We start from the raw sequence: 17,704 nt of genomic DNA on the forward strand, positions 1-17,704 counted from the left end.
TAATTTATTTATGATAGTCACAGAGAGAGAGAGAGAGAGAGAGAGGCAGAGACACAGGCAGAGGGAGAAGCAGGCTCCATGCACCGGGAGCCCGACGTGGGATTCGATCCCGGATCTCCAGGATTGCGCCCTGGGCCAAAGGCAGGCGCTAAACCGCTGCGCCACCCAGGGATCCCTGCAGTTTCTTGAAATAAGATGACAGTGAAGTTTGCTGCATCACTTGACTGTTCTTTCATGAGCAATTTCTTTGTAGATTGTGGTGGTGTTTGATAGTATTTTACCTGTAGAACTTTTTTCAAAATTAGTCTTAAACCCTGCCACTGCTTTACCAACTATGTAATATTCTAAATCCTTTTCATTTCAACAGTTTTTTAATTTAAATTCAATTAGCCAACATATAATACATTATTAGTTTCAGATGTAAAGTTAGTAATTCATCAGTGGTGTATAACACCCATTCAGCAGTTTTCACAGCATCTTCACTAGGTGTAGATTCCATCTTAAACACTTTTCTTTGTTCATCCATAAGAAGCAATTCCTCATCCATTCAGGTTTGATCCTAAGATTGTGGCAATTCAGTCCCATCTTCAGGCTCCACTTCTCATGCTAGCTCTCTTGCTCTTTCCACCACATCTGCAGTTGCTTCCTCCACTGAAGTCTTGAACCCCTCAGTCCATGAGGGTTGGAATCAGTGTCTTCCAAACTCTTGTTAGTGTTGGTGTTTTGTGTGACCTCTTGATGGCATCTAGAGTAGTGAATCTTTTCCAAAACGTTTTCAGTTTACTTTGCTTAGATCCATCAGAGGAATCTATGGCTGCTATAGCCTTATGAAATGTATTTCTTAGGTAGTAAAACATGAAAGTTGAAGGGATTCCTTGATCCATGGGCTGCAGAGTGGATGTTGTGCCAGCAGGAGTGAAAACAACATCTTGTTGTAGAACTCTTGGAGCAGTAATGTTTTGAAAGGAATCTTTTTCCTGAGCAGTTGGTCTCAGCAGCGGGCTGAAAATATTCAGTAAATAGGGACACCTGGCTGGCTCAGTTGGTGGAATATGAGACTCTTAACCTTGGGGTTGTGAGTTTGAGCCCCACATTGAGTGTAGAGATTACTTAAAAATCTTAAAAGAAAAAAATCAGTAAATATGTTGTAAACAGATGGGCTGACATCCAGGCTTTCTTTCATTTCTGAAATATAGGCAGAGTACATTTAGCATAATGCTTAAGGGCGCTAGTTTTCAGAATGGTAAATGAGCATTGTCTTTAATTCAAAGTTATCAGGTATATCAACCCTTAACAAATGAGTCAGCCCTTTGGAGCTTTGAAGCCAGGCATTGACTTCTTTGTAGCTATGATGCATATTCTTCCAGTAGAGGGCTGTTTCATCTATGTGGAAAATTAATTGTTTTAGCTAGGTCTTCTGGATTATTTTGTTGGAGCCTCTACATCAGCACTTGCTTCACCTTTTACATATATGTTATAAAGTTGGCTTCTCTCGTTTAACCTCATTAACCAACCTCTGCCAGCTTCAAATTTTTCTTTAGCTTCCTCACCTCTCTCAGCCTTCATAGAATTTTTTTTAAGATTTTATTTATTTATTCATGAGAGACAGAGAGAGATAGAGACATAGGCAGACAGAGGGAGAAGCAGGCTCCATGCAAGGAGCCCGATAAGGGACTCGATCATGGAACTTCAGAATCATGCCCTGAGCAGAAGGCAGATGCTCAACCACTGACCCACTCAGCATCCCAGCCTTCATAGAATTTAAGTGAGTTAGGTCCTCACACTGAATTGGGCTTTGGCCTAAGGGAATGTGTCTGTTTAATCCAGATCACTCATACTTTTTCAGTATCTGTAGTAAAGGTGTTTCACTTTCGTTCCTATGTTCACTGGAGTAGCACTTTTAATTTTCTTTAAGAATTTTTCTGTCGAATTTATGACTTGTCTAACTTTGCTGCAAGAGGCCTAGTTTTTAGGCTATCCCTTTCTTACTGAACTTAATCATTTCTAGCTTTTGATTTAAAGTGAGAGACATGAGACTTCCTTTGACTTGAACACTTACTGACCATTGTAGGGTTATTAATTGGTCTAATTTCAGTATTGTGTTTCGAGGAACAGCTTGTTGGTGGGCAGTCAGTACACACACAACATTTATCAGTTAAGTTCACTGTCTAGTTTGTGGTGTCCCAAAATAATGACGATAGTAACATCAAAGATCGCTGATCAGGGATCCCTGGGTGGCGCAGCGGTTTGGCGCCTGCCTTTGGCCCAGGGTGCGATCCTGGAGACCGGGGATCGAATCCCACGTCGGGCTCCCGGTGCATGGGGCCTGCTTCTCCCTCTGCCTGTGTCTCTGCCTCTCTCTCTCTCTCTCTCTGTGACTATCATAAATAAATAAAAAAAAAATTAAAAAACGATCACTGATCATAGATTATGTAACAAATATAATAATAATGAAAAAGTTCAAAATATGAGAACTACCAAAATATGGTACAGACATGAAGTAAGCAAATGCTGTAGGAAAAACAGTGCTGACAGACTTGCTTATTGGATGCAGGGTTGCCACAAACCTTCTGTTTCTACAAAACAAAAAAACAAAAACACAGTATCTACAAAGCACAATAAAATGATGTATGCCTATATTTAAGAGACACCTGAGGAGGTTTGCAAAGAATCCTATTGCCAGACCATGCCTGAGAAAATTCTGATTTAATTGGTCTGGCATGGGGACTGTAGTATCTTTGAAAACCTTCCTGGATCGGTTTGAAGCCTATGTTGAGAACCACTGATCATTTTTTTCTATCCTCAAGTCACCTTTCCAAAGAGATCTTTTGGACCTTTACCACAGTATCCAGTCTCTTTTTCTTCTTTGCTATCTCTTTATCCAGCTGAGTTTTTTCATTCTCATATTTTTAATACCTTTTGTTAAAACTTCCATGAAGGCAGGGACATCATCTATCTTTCCATGATGTATCTTAACATCTAAGGCAGAGTTTAGCAGTTTATTAGTTCTTAACACATTTGTTGTATCTTGTTGAATGAATATTTGTCATTGTAGCAGTAAGGAGGAAATTTCAGACTTGCTGTTTCTTCTTCTTCTTTTTTTTTTTTTTTTTAAGATTTTATTTATTTATTCATGAGAGGCAGAGACACAGGCAGAGAGAGAAGTAGGCTCCATCCAGGGAGCCTGATGTGGGACTCAATCCTGGGACTCCAATCATGCCCTGAACCGAACGCAGGCTCTCAATTGCTGAGCCACCCAGGCATCCCTGGCTTGCTGTTTCTGTGTAACCTGTAGAGGATTGCTTTGCTAAATTGTATTTCAGAGATTATATTAAATCCTCCATCAGGCTTTAAGAGGACATTGGTTTCATTATTTAAGGTTTTAGTATCTAAAGACAAGCACACACAAGATATGTTATCCCTTGGAAACTTTACTACGGATGTGAGTTAGGTTCTAATGCCAGTGCTCAAAAGGAAGAGGTGTCACCATACTTTCAAGTACCTATTGTGGTGTAAGGAGCCTTAATGACTGTTGTGTTATGCGCAGTGAACGTTCACTTAACACACAGTAGTTATGTGCATGTTTTCATTGCTTTCTCCCATTTTTGTTGCATAACCACAAGGCAGATAAAAGAAGTCAGATGAGCCCACATTCAACTGCTTTTTGTTTACCTATAGTCTTTGTTAATATTCTTGCATATTTTAGATCTGTTACATCAGTGAGGATAGACTTTTAAATTCTTTTTAATAAATCCTATGCATTTTTTTTCATTTTCTGGTCTTGAAACTATTTTTTTCATTTCAAGTCATTGCTATTAAAAACATTTGCAGTTTTTTCTTGTTTTCTGTTACAAAAAGCAAAGTACTTTTACTGTTTATATTAAGATACTGCAGGACATATAATGAAGAAAGTCAAAGTTCCTTATTATCAGGAGTGTCACTACTGCTGATAATTTGTGATATGGTTTGGTAGACTTTTATACTTGGCATGTAATTTGTATTTTTTTTAAATATTTAACATATATTATTTATTTAACTATGTCTTGAGTATCTTTCTGTACAGATCCCTGCTTGTTTGTATAAAGATCTCAAACTAAATATGGCTGAGAACTCTTGCCTCCCCTTCTCCCTACCTCTCCTCCCCCATCTTCTGTAAAGCTAGTCTTCCTCACCTCATTTCATGTCCAGCTTTTCTTTTTTAAAAAATTTATTTATTCATGAGAGACACAGAAGGGAGAGGGAGAAGCAGGCTCCCCGAACTCCGGGATCACGCCCTGAGCAGAAGGCAGCCGCTCAACTGAGCCACCCAATGTGTCCAGCTTTTTAAGCTCAAGACCAAGATTGTCCTTGTTTCCTCTTTCCTGGCCTCTATTTAGTTTCCATTTTTCAGCCACAACTACATCATCTTGTGCCTAGGTTTTTATAGTTGTGTAGTTTTTGTAGTTTGATGTTTCCACGTTCTACCTTTGGCCTCCTACAATCCATTCTCCACATTGTAACCAGGATATTTTTGAAAACCAAAGTTACGTCTCTGCTCAGAATGAATACTAAGAATTGCATTGCTTTCAAGATAAAATTTAAAATTCTGATAGGCCTTCTCAATCAACTCTCCCTTTCCTAGCTTCTATTTCACTAGTTTTTTTTTTTTTTTTTTTTTTAAATATATGACATGATAAGCATGTCAGGACCTTGGGGCCTTGCATTTGCTTTTTCTTGAGCCTTGAAGCTGATTCCTTCCCCCTTAGATCCAAATCAGAAGCCTTTCCCTCAGAGAGGCCTTTAATGATCAGCTAATCTAAAATAATTACTTTCTTACTTTCTCATATTGTCCTGTTTAGTTTCATTCGCAGCATATGTCACCATCTGAAATACTAGAAAGTAGGACCCCTGAGAGCAGATCTAGTGTGCTGTCAAAGAATTCTTTATTTTACCCAAGGTTGCAAGGATTTTCTCCCTTGCTTTCTCTTTTTATAATTTTAGGTCTTTTCATTTTGTCTGTGCTCCTTTTACAAAAAATTGAGATATTAACATACAATATTGTGTAAGTTTGAGGTGTACATGTTGATTTCATTCATTTATATGTTGCACAATGACTGCTGTAACATTAGCACTTTGCCATCACAACCCGTTAATTTTTTTGTGTAGTGAGAACGTTTAAGGTCCTGTCTCTTACCAATTTCGATATGTATAATACAGTATTTTGAGTATAATAATGCTGTGCATTAGATTTCCAGAACATACATGTCTTCTAATTTCAAGTTTCTACCCTTTGCTGTTGTCCATTTTGAGTTGTTTTGTATGTGGTAGGAGGTATGGATCAGAATTCATTTTTTTATGTCCTGTATATCTAATTGCTTCACCATTTGTTAAGAAGACTATCCCTTACTCACTGAGTTTCCTGTGCATTTGTAAATACCAGTTGCCTGTGTATATTTATATATCTGTATTCTGTTTCATTGATCAGTCTTTTTTTAAAGATTTTATTTATTTATTTGAGAATGAGAATGAGCATGAGCCCACTGAGGGGCAGAGAGAGAAGCAGACTCCCCACTGAGCAGGGAGCCTGATGTGGGGGTTGATTCCTAGACTACCTCTTTATGACTTGAACCGAAGGCAGACACTTAGCCTACTGAGCCACCCAGGTGCCCCTGATTTGTCTTTTTTTTTTTAGGCCAGTACCACACTATGTTCATGGCTATTTAAAAAATCATGAAATTAGGTGCTATTCATCTTCCAGCTTTTTAAAGTTATTTTATTAAGACTCCTGGGTGGGTCAGTGGTTGAGCCTGTCTGCCTTTGGCTCAGGGTGTGATCCTGGAGTCCTGGGATCCAGTCCCACATTGGGTTCCCTGTAAGGTTCTGCTTCTCCTTCTGCCTGTGCCTCTGCCTCTCTCTGTGTCACTCATGAATAAATAAATAAAATCTTTAAAAAAATTAAAAATTCTTTTATTTATTGGTCCTATTTTTTAAAGATTTATTTATTTATTTATTTAATGATAGAGAGAGAGAGAGAGAGGCAGAGACACAGGAGAGAGAAGTAGGCTCCATCCCAGGAGCCCGACGTGGGACTCGATCCCGGGACTCCAGGATCACGCCCTGGGCCAAAGGCAGGTGCTAAACCGCTGAGCCACCCAGGGATCCCCTTGGTCCTATTTTTTAATGAATTTTAGACCAGCTTGACATTCTAGCACCCTCTCCCCTCAAAATTGCTTCTGTAATTTTGTTTAGGATTGCTTTGACTCTATAGATCAATTTGGCAAGGAATCACATCTTACATATCGGGTGTTTTGACACATACACAGGACATAGCATCATATATATAGGTTGTCTTTAATGTTTTGTGATTTTCAGTATACAAATCTTGCACATTTTTTGTCAGATGTATCCCTAAGGATTTCCTATTTTTAAAATTAATTAATTAATTAATTAATTAATTAATTTATGATAGTCACACAGAGAGAGAGGCAAAGACATAGGCAGAGGGAGAATCAGGCTCCATGCACTGGGAGCCTGATGTGGGATTCGATCCCGGGTCTCCAGGATCGCGCCCTGGGCCAAAGGCAGGCGCCAAATGGCTGCGCCACCCAGGGATCCCGGATTTCCTATTTTTAATTGCTGTTATAAGTTGTGCTTTAGTTTTAGTTTCTGGTTGTTTATTGCTACTATGCAGTGATACAATTGTTTTTATTTATTTTATTGTTTTTTTAAGTAATCTGTGCAAAGTGAGGTTTGAAGACACAACTCCGAAATCAAGAGTCACATGCTCTACCTACTGTGCCAGCTAGGTACCCCTGATACAATTGATTTTTATATATTGATCTTCTTTGCAACCTTGCTGAACTCTTTTTAGTTCTAATAGCTTTTTCTAAACTCCATCAGATTTTCTACAAATATGATCAGGTCAGCAAAACAAAGAATTTTTATTTCATCTTTTCCATTCTGAATTCCTTTTGTTTCTTCTTACTGCACTGGTTAAAACTTAGCACAGTGTTAAGCAGAAAGAGTTGATGTCCTTGTCTTGCTCCTGACCTTTGGGAGAATGAGGCAGGGTGGTGGTGAGCATTCAATATTTTACAAATCTCATCTATTACCCACTTAGTTCCATATCTGATGTGGTTCATTTTTTCTGTCAATTTAGATTTTGTTCTGGTCTTTTTTTTTTTTTTTTTTTTTTCCTGTTTGAAGGACTTTAATACTACTTGTAGTGTAGGTCCTGCTATTGATGAATTCTCTCAGGTTTTCCATGTCTGAGAAAGCCCCCTCACCCCCTTTCTGGTCTTCTTCAGTTTTGAAAGATATTTTTATTGAATATAGAATCTAAGTTACCATTTTTTTTCCCATTCAGTACATTAAGCATGCAGCCACATTTTCTTAGTTGCATGATTTCCCACAAGGGCGCTACTGCTGTTATATTTGTTTGTTTCTCTTGTTGCTTTTAAAATATTCTCCTTATTGTTAGTTGGTTTTAAGTAATCTCTACACCCAGTGTGGGGCTCAAACTCAGAATCCCAAGATCAAGAGTCGCATACTTTACCGACTAAGCTCGCCAGGCTCCTGTCTTTGTTATTTTTGAACAATTTGTGTATGATGTGGTATGGTTTTCTTCATTGATTTGCTGAGTCTTTTGGATCTGGATTTATAGTTTTCATCAAATTTGTAGAATTTGGCCATTATTTTTTTTCTGTCTTTCCCCTACTCAGTCAACCTCTGTTACACTAAGATTAGGCTGCTAGAAACCCTCTCAAGGCCTAGTAATACTCTTTTTTAATTTTTTTTTAATATTTTTTTTCCTCATTGTCTTCTGATGACTTCAGGTTCTTTTTTTTTTTTAATCAAAGTGTCCAAAATGCTGCTAATCCCATCCACTGTGTTTTTCATTTTTATTAATTTAGATTTTTTAAAAAAGATTTTATTTGTTTATTCATGAGAGACACACACAGAGGCAGAGACACAGGCAGAGAGAGAAGCAGGCTCCATGCAGGGAGCCCGATGTGGGACTCCATCCTGGGTCTCCAGATCACACCCTGGGCCAAAGGCAGGCGTTAAACCGCTGAGCCATCCAGGGATCCTCTAATTTAGATTTTTAAGTATCTTTCATGTCTCTGTTTGTATTTAGTCGTCTTCTTGAGTACATAGAATGCAGTTGTAATAAAAAAAAAAAAAACTGATTTAAGGTTTGTCTGCTGGGTTACCCAGGTTGGTTTCAGTTGATTTATTCTTCTCTTGAAAATGATTCATATTTTCCTGTCTCTTTGGCTGCGTTTTTTTTTTTTTTTTTTTTTGCATGATTTTTATTTGGATGCTAAAGAGTAGATTTTAGTTTCTTGGGTGCTGGATATTTTTTCCCTTTTTATAAATATTCTTTTTATTTGAGACTCAGTTACTGGGCAACAGTTTGATTCTTTAAAAGAATTTTTTTTAAAGATTTTATTTATTTTAGAGAGAGTACTGGAGGAGGGAAAGGGCAGAGGGAGAAAATCAGACTACCCCACTGAGTACAGAGTCCCATAAGGGCTCAGACGGGGCTCAGGCGCACAACCCATGAGAGCCAAAACCAGGAGTTTGGATGCTCAACTGACGACCCATCCAGGCACCCCTTTATCCAAATTTTGAGTTGTTTTCATTTTGGATGAAAGTGTGAGCCTGCTAGGCATGATTATTATTGCTTAGAAAACTCATGTAGCCATGATTCTTTGATACATTTTAAGCACGCAAACAGGAATTACACTTTAAAATATTTTTAGTTACATTATACAAAGTGAAGCTAAGTCTTGATGGCGCTTAGGCTAGATTGGTTGGATTCTCTTGATACTTTGTCCTAAAAGTAATTTTAATTTTTGAACAAGTCACTAGCTTTTCTCTAAAGTATATGTTGAATGAATTTTCAACCTAATTGGGACTTTCACGGTATCTCTTAAGCCTTTCAGAAGAAAAACACCAAAAAACAAGAAGACTAAATTAAACTTTGGCTTTTTTTTTTTTTTTTTTTTTTAACGATAGTCACACACACACACAGAGAGAGAGACTGAGAGGCAGAGACACAGGCAGAGGGAGAAGCAGGCTCCATGCACCGGGAGCCCGACGTGGGATTCAATCCCGGGTCTCCAGGATCGCGCCCTGGGCCAAAGGCAGGCGCCAAACCGCTGCGCCACCCAGGGATCCCCAAATTTTGTTTCTTAAAAATGCATATTTTATAACAATTAGGTTAAGCACATTAAGTGGTAGTTCTTAGCTTTTGATGGAATTATCATTTGGTTCATTTATATTACAATCAAGTGTATTTTATTTTATTTTTTAATTTTTTGGTGTAGTAGGTACTGTAAAACATAAAAATAAGAGCAGCTTATAAGCATATGAAAGCATAAATTTAACTCTAGTAGCCTGATTGTTCATCTTTCTCACTACAGAGTACACCTGGTATGTACTTTGTTTACCTCATTTGAGAAAAGAGTACATACTGAAGGGCATATTTTATTTACTTGTTTTTAAGTAATTTCTACACCCAGTGGGGCTCAAACTCATGACCCCAAGATCAAGTGTCACATACTCTACAAACTGAACCAGCCAGGTGCCCCCTGAAGGGCATATTTTAGAGTATTTTGTTAATAGTGGGAGGAAAAACTTCACAGAATGTTGAACCTTAAAAAGAACTATTCAGACTTGAGTTTTACAATATATTTGCAAAAACTTACTTTGACCTTATAGTCTGTTGTGTGGCTTTTAGGGTCAGTTCCACTCTTTCTTTCTTTCTTTCTTTAGAGAATTCCTTATAATTTATAGGAAAGTTTGTTTTTCTTTTAAGTAGAAAAATTAGGTTTATGTATTTATTTAAGGTTTATTTTATGATTCTATCCAAGCTCTAATGTTCTTCTTTTTTTTTTTTTTTTCTTAAAAGATTTATTTATTTATTCATTCAGAGAGAGCGAGAGAGAGGCAGAGACACAGGCAGAGGGAGAAGCAGGCTCCATGCAGGAAGCCCGATGTGGGACTCGATCCCGGGTCTCCAGGATCACACCCCGGGTTGCAGGCGGCGCTAAACCACTGCGCCACCAGGGCTCTCCTCTAATGTTCTTTGATGACTAGAATCGAATTATATATTGTCAGTCTGGTTAAATGATGTAATGTTACATTGTTTTCCTTGTGTAAGCATATAAACAAGCTAACGTGTCTTGTAATTTTAGTTTTGTTTGCTTATGAAACTGAATATACTTAATACATTTGCTTATTGGTAGTATTTCTCTATTTGTTTATAGGATTAATTTTATTCCTTCAAGTTCGTTTTCTTCAATTTGTTGAATTCTTATATAACCACATTTTGTCAAATGTTGAGATACTTTGTCCGTTGATAGTTTTTAAACTACCATTTTCCTCTCATGCTGTGCAGATGTTTTGGTAGGCTTGTTTCTGAAACCCTTAATATGAAATAGATTCCTGTGTTCTAAGTAAAGTTAGAGCTATGCAAAACAAAGAAGAAATGTAAATAGGCAGCAGGATATATTCTTTTTTTTTTTAAGTTTTTATTTATTTATGATAGTCACAGAGAGAGAGAGAGAGGGAGAGGGGCAGAGACATAGGCAGAGGGAGAAGCAGGCTCCATGCACCGGGAGCCCGACATGGGATTCGATCCCGGGTCTCCAGGATCACGCCCTGGGCCAAAGGCAGGCGCCAAACCGCTGCGCCACCCAGGGATCCCAAGCAGGATATATTCTTAAGAAACACAGAATTTTGGGCTGGGCATAGAAATATGGGATGATCAGTTGGTTGTTGAAGCCATAGGAATGATGAGATTCCCTACGGAAAAGCCAGGATTGGCCTTCGATGGAATGGGAGAAAAGAGATCCGTTTTACTGCTGCAGTTTTGAAGATTGCTTATATATTAGAATCACCTGAGCAGTTTTTAGCCTAAGGATTGCCCCAGCCCCACCTCGAAACCTCAGATGCTGGTGCATTTTATTTTATTTTTTATTTTTTTTAAAGATTTTATTTATCCATTCACGAGAGACAGAGAGAGAGAGAGAGAGAGAGGCAGAGACACAGGCAGAGGGGGAGAAGCAGGCTCCATGCAGGGAGACTGATGTGGTACTGGATCTGGGGTCTCCAGGATCATGCCCTGGGCTGAAGGCGGCGCTAGACTGCTGGGCCATCCGGACTGCCCTGCTGGTGCATTTTAAATCCCACGTGATTCCAGTGTGCCTCAAGGATGATGAACCTTTGCTTAGATTATGTCTGCTTTTAGCTTAACCTATCCTTATCTATGTCTCAGCATCATCTGAGGACTTGTTAAAAATAGTGCTACACCCCATGCTCAGAGTTCGATTTGATAGATCTGGGTTGGAGCCTGAGAATTTGTATTTTTAGTAAGTTTATAGATAATGATTGAGAACCTTGTAACAATAGCTGGAGAAAGGGAAACCGTTAAGAAAGATGGATGTAGATACAGGTAGGCCTGTAGGTTTGCCCCTAAGTTTCAGGAGTGTCTTACACTGTTGCTTTCTCTCTGATGTAGGCCTGTGAGGGTCCACTAAGAGTGTTGCATGAATAGTTGTGATATTAAGAGAGGTTTGAGGTGCTAAATTGCCATCAGATGAGGATGAAAGAACAAGTAGTTGACTTTTTCTTGCTATATCAGTTACTTTTTTGCAGCTGGAGATCTCCTTGAATCTTAATTTTGTCATCTAATAAATATGCATTGCCCTTTTTTGTCACTATAAATGAATATGTTTTCCTACATCTTCGTTCATGTTAGTGAAAATATGTCAACAGGATATTTTCTGGGAGTACAGCTCTCTTCATAACATTATTAGCACTCTTGGGATATAATTAATTGCATGCATTCTTCTATGGTAGCAGATAGGAAGCTGTTTATATATTATGCGGTTCTTTTCTTTGCAGGTGAGTCCTTTTCACAATTTATCTCAAGGAAAGATTGTTTATTTCTGCAGTTACATGGGGAGGAGGTAGTAGCATAATGGACTGACCCAGAGCCTTGATTTCAAATCAAGTTTCATTTACCTCAACATCAGTTTCCACATCTGTAAAATCAGGATACTAACTGTAGCATAAGGTTATTATACTGAAATGAAATAAAGTGAAAATTCTTGGATAAATTTTACGGAACTATACACATAGTGTGGCAGTTGACATGTATGAAACCACACCTCTAAAAAAAAAAAAAAGAAACCACACCTCTGCCTGTAAGGCTGATTCTGCAATTGACATGTAAAACCAATAGATAAAATGACTTTCATAATGATAGGGTCTACATGGCCCTTCCTTGACTTTCAGTACTTTTTGCTTGATGTACCTGTCAATTTTCTATCTTTAATTCCTGTGCTTCAGTTCTCAAAGAACTATTAATGTTTGGTAGAATTAACCATCTTTTGCCCTACTTCTACCCTAACCACTCAAAAAAGGAGAAAGAAAAAGATAAACCATAAATAAAAGAAAAACCATAAAAGGTTGATGTATGTATACTTCATTAAATGGAAGGGAAATAATAGGAGAACTAATTTGTGTATTTTTGCTGTTTAGTAGTAAACTAGTTTTAAGGTGCACCTCACATTAGGACACATTAACTCCAAAGATGAAATTATCTTTGTATATGAGTGGTCATTAAAATGCTGTTTTCTTCTAATAACTTACCATTTGTTGAACACTTAATCCATAGCCATGAAATAGAATATTGTTTTTAAGTACGAAGGAGCTTATAAGGAAATGTTCTACCCTTTGCAGAATGCAGTGAAAATAGAATGTTTCTTTTTATTTTATATTGTTAAATTACTACAGCTTTGTTAGATACATACCACAGAAAACAGAGGCATACAATTTATAGAGGAATGATGGTAATCCTCCTATCATATATATTCCATATGTAGGTACTGATTGATACCTCTATTTGTAAGATAGACAGTCTTCATAGGTTTATTGTATTTGAACTGTTCATGTTAAATTTATTTTTCTTAAGTAGACTTCACATGCAATATGGGGCTTGAACACAATTCTCTGAGATCAAGAGAATCTTGTTCTACCCACCGAGCCAGCCAGGTTCCTCTGGATTAAAATTCTTATTCTCTATGATATAGTTAAGCACTTACAAACAGTAAATAACTCAGGTGTTCACTGAATGCAAGGCAGTTTAGTTTGATTCATTTTATTGTGTGTTGGTTCTTGGAGTTTGAGAGTATTGAACAAGTCTGTGATATTATTATTGATACAAGTTATTGAAGATAGATTTCATTCCTCAGTGTTTTTGTTTTTCAGAATTTCTGGGAACATTTGAATTTACTGAGAGTTTCTTAAAGTAAGTTAAATTTTTCCTCATTTTTCTTTCTAATGTGTTTTAAAGGTTTGAAGGGGTGTGGCAGGAGGTTTTGGACTCGATGAGTTTCCACCGAAATGTCGGAGAAGTCAGGCCAGAGCACAAAAGCAAAGGATGGGAAAAAGTATGCAACACTCAGTTTATTTAATACTTACAAGGGTAAATCTTTAGAAACTCAGAAAACTACAGGTGAGTAAAATCAAGTGGCTTTTTTTTTTTTTTAATGATTTTCATGGAATTATTGCTGTTAGGAGCTAGGACAAACCCATGTTTATGCAACCATATGTGCATTGGACTTTTTATGTTTGCACTCATTTTTCACAGGATGAATAAGTATCTTACAGAAGAAAATTTAAATGTTTTAAAATATATCTCTTTTTCTTTTACTGTTTGTCAGAAAGTTAAGTAGAACTGTGGCTGCAAAAGGGGATTTGGTCAATGAGAATGATAAGTGTAGGAATATATATTATGGGTGTTTGCTACCATTTCTAGTTATGGAAGAGATAGTCCTGCGGTCTTTTGTATTTTTGAGCCTAGTGTTTATAGTGAACTGTCAAATGTTGATTATGAATGTAAAGTTAGCATATTCTGTAATATACTAAATTTTGAGTTTAAAATAGATTCCTTGAAAAGATTACAAAACCAGCTATCGCCTGTATTTTCCTTTTCATAGTATATAGGGTTGTTAGAATGCTTAAATCCTCTTTTCAGTGGCTCCGTAGTTTAATATAATTTCTATATTGGTTTAATGTTGCAGGTGTGGCTGTTTTAAAGTTCTTATTTTAAAATAAAAGGAAATAGTCCAAGATTCCATTAATTTTTATTGTCTTTATATATTTTAAGAAAAAATGGAGCAATAAAATAGATGTTCTAAGAAAGTTGATGTTATTGATCTTTAGTTGCAGCTCGACATGGATTACAGAGTCTTGGAAAAGTTGGTATTTCACGACGTATGCCTCCACCTGCTAACCTCCCAAGTCTCAAAGCAGAAAACAAAGGCAATGACCCTAATGTAAACATTGTACCTAAAGATGGCACAGGATGGGCATCCAAACAAGAACAGCATGAAGAGGAAAAGTGAGTCAAAGTCAACTAAAAAGTAAAACTATTCCCCTTTCTTTGTAGGGAACTTATTATTTTTTTAAAGCTTTTATTTTTAAGTAATAAGTACACTCAACATGGGGCTTGAACCCACAACCCTGAGATCAAGAGCTGCATGCTCCAGCGACTGAGCCAGCCAGATGCCCCTGTAGGCAACTTCCGTTTGAGTTCGTTCTGTGTGCTAGACATTATACTATGTATGTTGGATATCTCAGGCCATTTAAAGTCATTTTAAATAGTCAACTTTTAATGAATTTTCTTTTGTGAGTAGGTTTAGTGGTAGTATTTCCATATGTCAAGGTAGAACAGATGATAGCTTTTCCTATGTACCACGTCAGGCTCCCTCAAACTCCCACCATATTAGGCATTCACTTTCTAAGATAAGTAAGAGTTGATTCTGTTAAATAATTCCCATGATGCTAAGAATTTCTGTCTGCCTAGTTCACTGAAACTATACCTGATGTACTCTGTAAGTGCTCAAGTAATACTGTTTGAATGAATAAAGAATTAGCAAGCAGGCTATGATGGAATTAATAATGTCCCTTTTATTTATTCAGCATATATTTGGCATTCTGTATTTTGGGAATTATGCTGGGCTTTTAGTTTCTTGAATGACCAAGCAAAGTAGTGGTGATTTAGAAAAATAATATCAGCATTTGGGTTTTTGATGCTTTTTGCTTATATCTGTTACCAAATTTCTGTACTCCTGTTTGGGGAGCTTTATGTAGTAAAATTTGACTTTACTTGGATAAAACTTGTCAAAGACCTTGTTCTCCATTTCTTAGTTGTAGCATTATTTTGTAGTACTAGGTCAGTTACAGGTCTGAGTATATACCAGGAATATATTGCCTCCCTTAAGTCTCTTATCTTAACTACTACCTTTTTAATTTTCAGGCATTAAATCATTACAATGATTGAATAAAACTGTAGATTTTTTAATTTTTTTTATTTTTTTATTTTTTTTTAAACTGTAGATTTTTTTTTTTTAATTTTTATTTATTTATGATAGTCACAGAGAGAGAGAGAGGTGCAGAGACACAGGCAGAGGGAGAAGCAGGCTCCATGCAGCGGGAGCCTGATGTGGGATTCAATCCCGGGTCTCCAGGATCGCGCCCTGGGCCAAAGGCAGGCGCCAAACCGCTGCGCCACCCAGGGATCCCTAAACTGTAGATTTTTTTAAAACACCTTTTACTTGGGCACCTGGGTGGCTTAGTTAAGTGTCCAACTCTTGATTTTGGCTCAGGTCATGACCTCGGGGTTGAGATCCAGTCCTGTTGGGATCCACTCTCTGCTGGGGGTGGAGCCTGCTTAAGATTCTCTCTTACCATCCCCCAACCCCTCCATCAGTCCCTCTCTTAAAACAAAGACAACACAAACACCTTTTACTCATGGGGATGAATCAGGCAAGTTGCTGTTACCTCTCTGAATAACAATAGTAAGTACAGTGATGAACCTGTTGACTGCCAAATGGAGAATTTGCTTAGCCTTAGCCCTGGCCAAGTCCACCAGTCCAGACAGTATGTATGCCTATAATGTTATTTCTAATTATATGTAAGTATTTACTTCTTCCAAACAGACTCTTGGTAGCTGTGCTCAATAATGAGTGTTTCGCTTTTTTGGGTGTGGTGTGTGTGTGTTTTCATAAAATGAAGAACAAAGCTATCTTAAAAGGTAGAAATGAAAGGGGATAGAATAGCTATACTTTATTTGAAGGAATGTTGCAAAGGAAAAGCATTTGAGGGAGATGCATCTGTGAGTAAATATGTAGCCAAAACATTCTGTACACAAATTTACCTTAACTACAATATTCGTTTTTATTTGATTTGATCGTATAATGTCTGAAATAATGGATTCATATTTTTTTTAAGAACACCAGAAGTTCCACCAGCACAGCCAAAACCTGGGGTTGCAGCTCCCCCAGAAGTAGCACCTGCTCCCAAATCTTGGGCCAGTAACAAGCAAGGTGGGCAAGGAGATGGTAAGTGGACATTAGCTGGGGAAACTGGCTAGGTTTGACAGTTACTGAACAGCCATGCAGCAGATAAGGGGTGGATTTTGGCAGGGGCAGAGAACATTGTCAAGGATATACTCAGACCCTAAAAAAGGATCTTTCTGTCATCAATTGGTGTAGTTAAGTTTCAGTGCCAAGACCCATGTATGAGCAAGTGATAGGGATTTAAAAAGGAATCTTTAAGATACCCTCTGTCCCACATTGTTTTTATCTTTACCCTATGTGACCAGAAAAAACTTTGTAGCTTCTGCTCTTTGGGGCATAAAAGTACCCAGTCATTGTGTAGATTGCTAGAAACCTTATTCATCACCATCTGTGCTCCCTAGCCTTTTCTATTTCAAATATGTGCTACTCAGGATTTCCATAGTAGAGCTAGACAGTAGCTATAAAGCACAGTAGCTGTTATACTCTGTCCCCCACCCCCTCACCAAGGAATGACGGATTCCCCAGCAAAATGTAAATTTCCTACTTGGAAAACAAGAAAGATCTATAAAACATTGTATGGAAAAACCTATCTAGGCCCTCAAGCTAATAAAAATCAGATCTTTTCACTTATAGAAGTATATAAGTAGGCAGGTAGGTGGGTAGATGAGTGAATGAGTGACTACTGAGGTGTAAACCAGTAGCTCAGTTATAAATTCGTTGAAGGCCTTACTGTGATACTTGCAGTGTTGATTCATGTATTCTATTTCAGTAATATTATTTGATTTTTAGAGTTGTTAGCAAAAGAATTTGACTTTTTGAAAATGTAAAGAGTAAAAGAGAAACAAGTGAAACTCTCCTCTTTTGCCTCATCATCTTTAATGAGTCCTGGACAATGTCTGGCAGATTCCTTTCTTAGATTTTTATCTCCTCATGGCTGTTCATTAACTTTCCAAGGGATTCTAATTCTAAAATTTAAAGTTTTATGAATGTGAACAGTGGAATAATTCTATATATATGATATAATATATATAATTATATATATATATATACACAAAATTGGAATAATTTATCAGAGAAAGCAGAGACCTCTGTCCTGGGAGGGTTTTTTTCATTATCTTCAGTATAAAAGTTACATTTAATATTTTAAAAAAATCTGTAGGAATCCAGGTGAATAGTCATTTTCAGCAAGAATTTCCCAGCCTGCAGGCAGCTGGGGATCAGGAGAAAAAAGAAAAAGAAACAAATGATGAAAATTACGGACCTGGACCCAGTTTACGCCCACCAAGTAAGAATATTTTCTATTTCATAAAAATAGTGAATGAGATTATATTTGTATTTTATTTTGTAAC

The 17,704-nt window shown here is 37.3% G+C and overlaps 1 protein-coding gene across 18 annotated transcripts in view; it reads left to right on the plus strand.

Annotated features, from left to right (window-relative positions):
* The window catches only part of PRRC2C (proline rich coiled-coil 2C), a 101,916-nt gene that overhangs the window by 16,851 nt on the left and 67,361 nt on the right, over positions 1–17,704 (plus strand). For 12 of the 18 annotated variants that reach the window (XM_072830582.1, XM_072830570.1, XM_072830587.1 and 9 more), the window contains exons 2-5: positions 13,346–13,507; positions 14,218–14,395; positions 16,288–16,397; positions 17,515–17,640. In XM_072830582.1, the coding sequence (XP_072686683.1) occupies positions 13,396–13,507; positions 14,218–14,395; positions 16,288–16,397; positions 17,515–17,640 (526 nt within the window). In that variant the 5' untranslated portion in view covers positions 13,346–13,395. Of the gene's footprint in view, positions 1–6,708; positions 6,786–13,345; positions 13,508–14,217; positions 14,396–16,287; positions 16,398–17,514; positions 17,641–17,704 lie in introns of those variants that run through there. The other 6 variants (XM_072830573.1, XM_072830576.1, XM_072830586.1 and 3 more) reach the window with 4 other exon arrangements.

Source organism: Canis lupus, chromosome 6 (genome assembly GCF_048164855.1).
Source record: "Canis lupus baileyi chromosome 6, mCanLup2.hap1, whole genome shotgun sequence".
NCBI classification, from domain to species: Eukaryota; Metazoa; Chordata; class Mammalia; order Carnivora; family Canidae; genus Canis; species Canis lupus.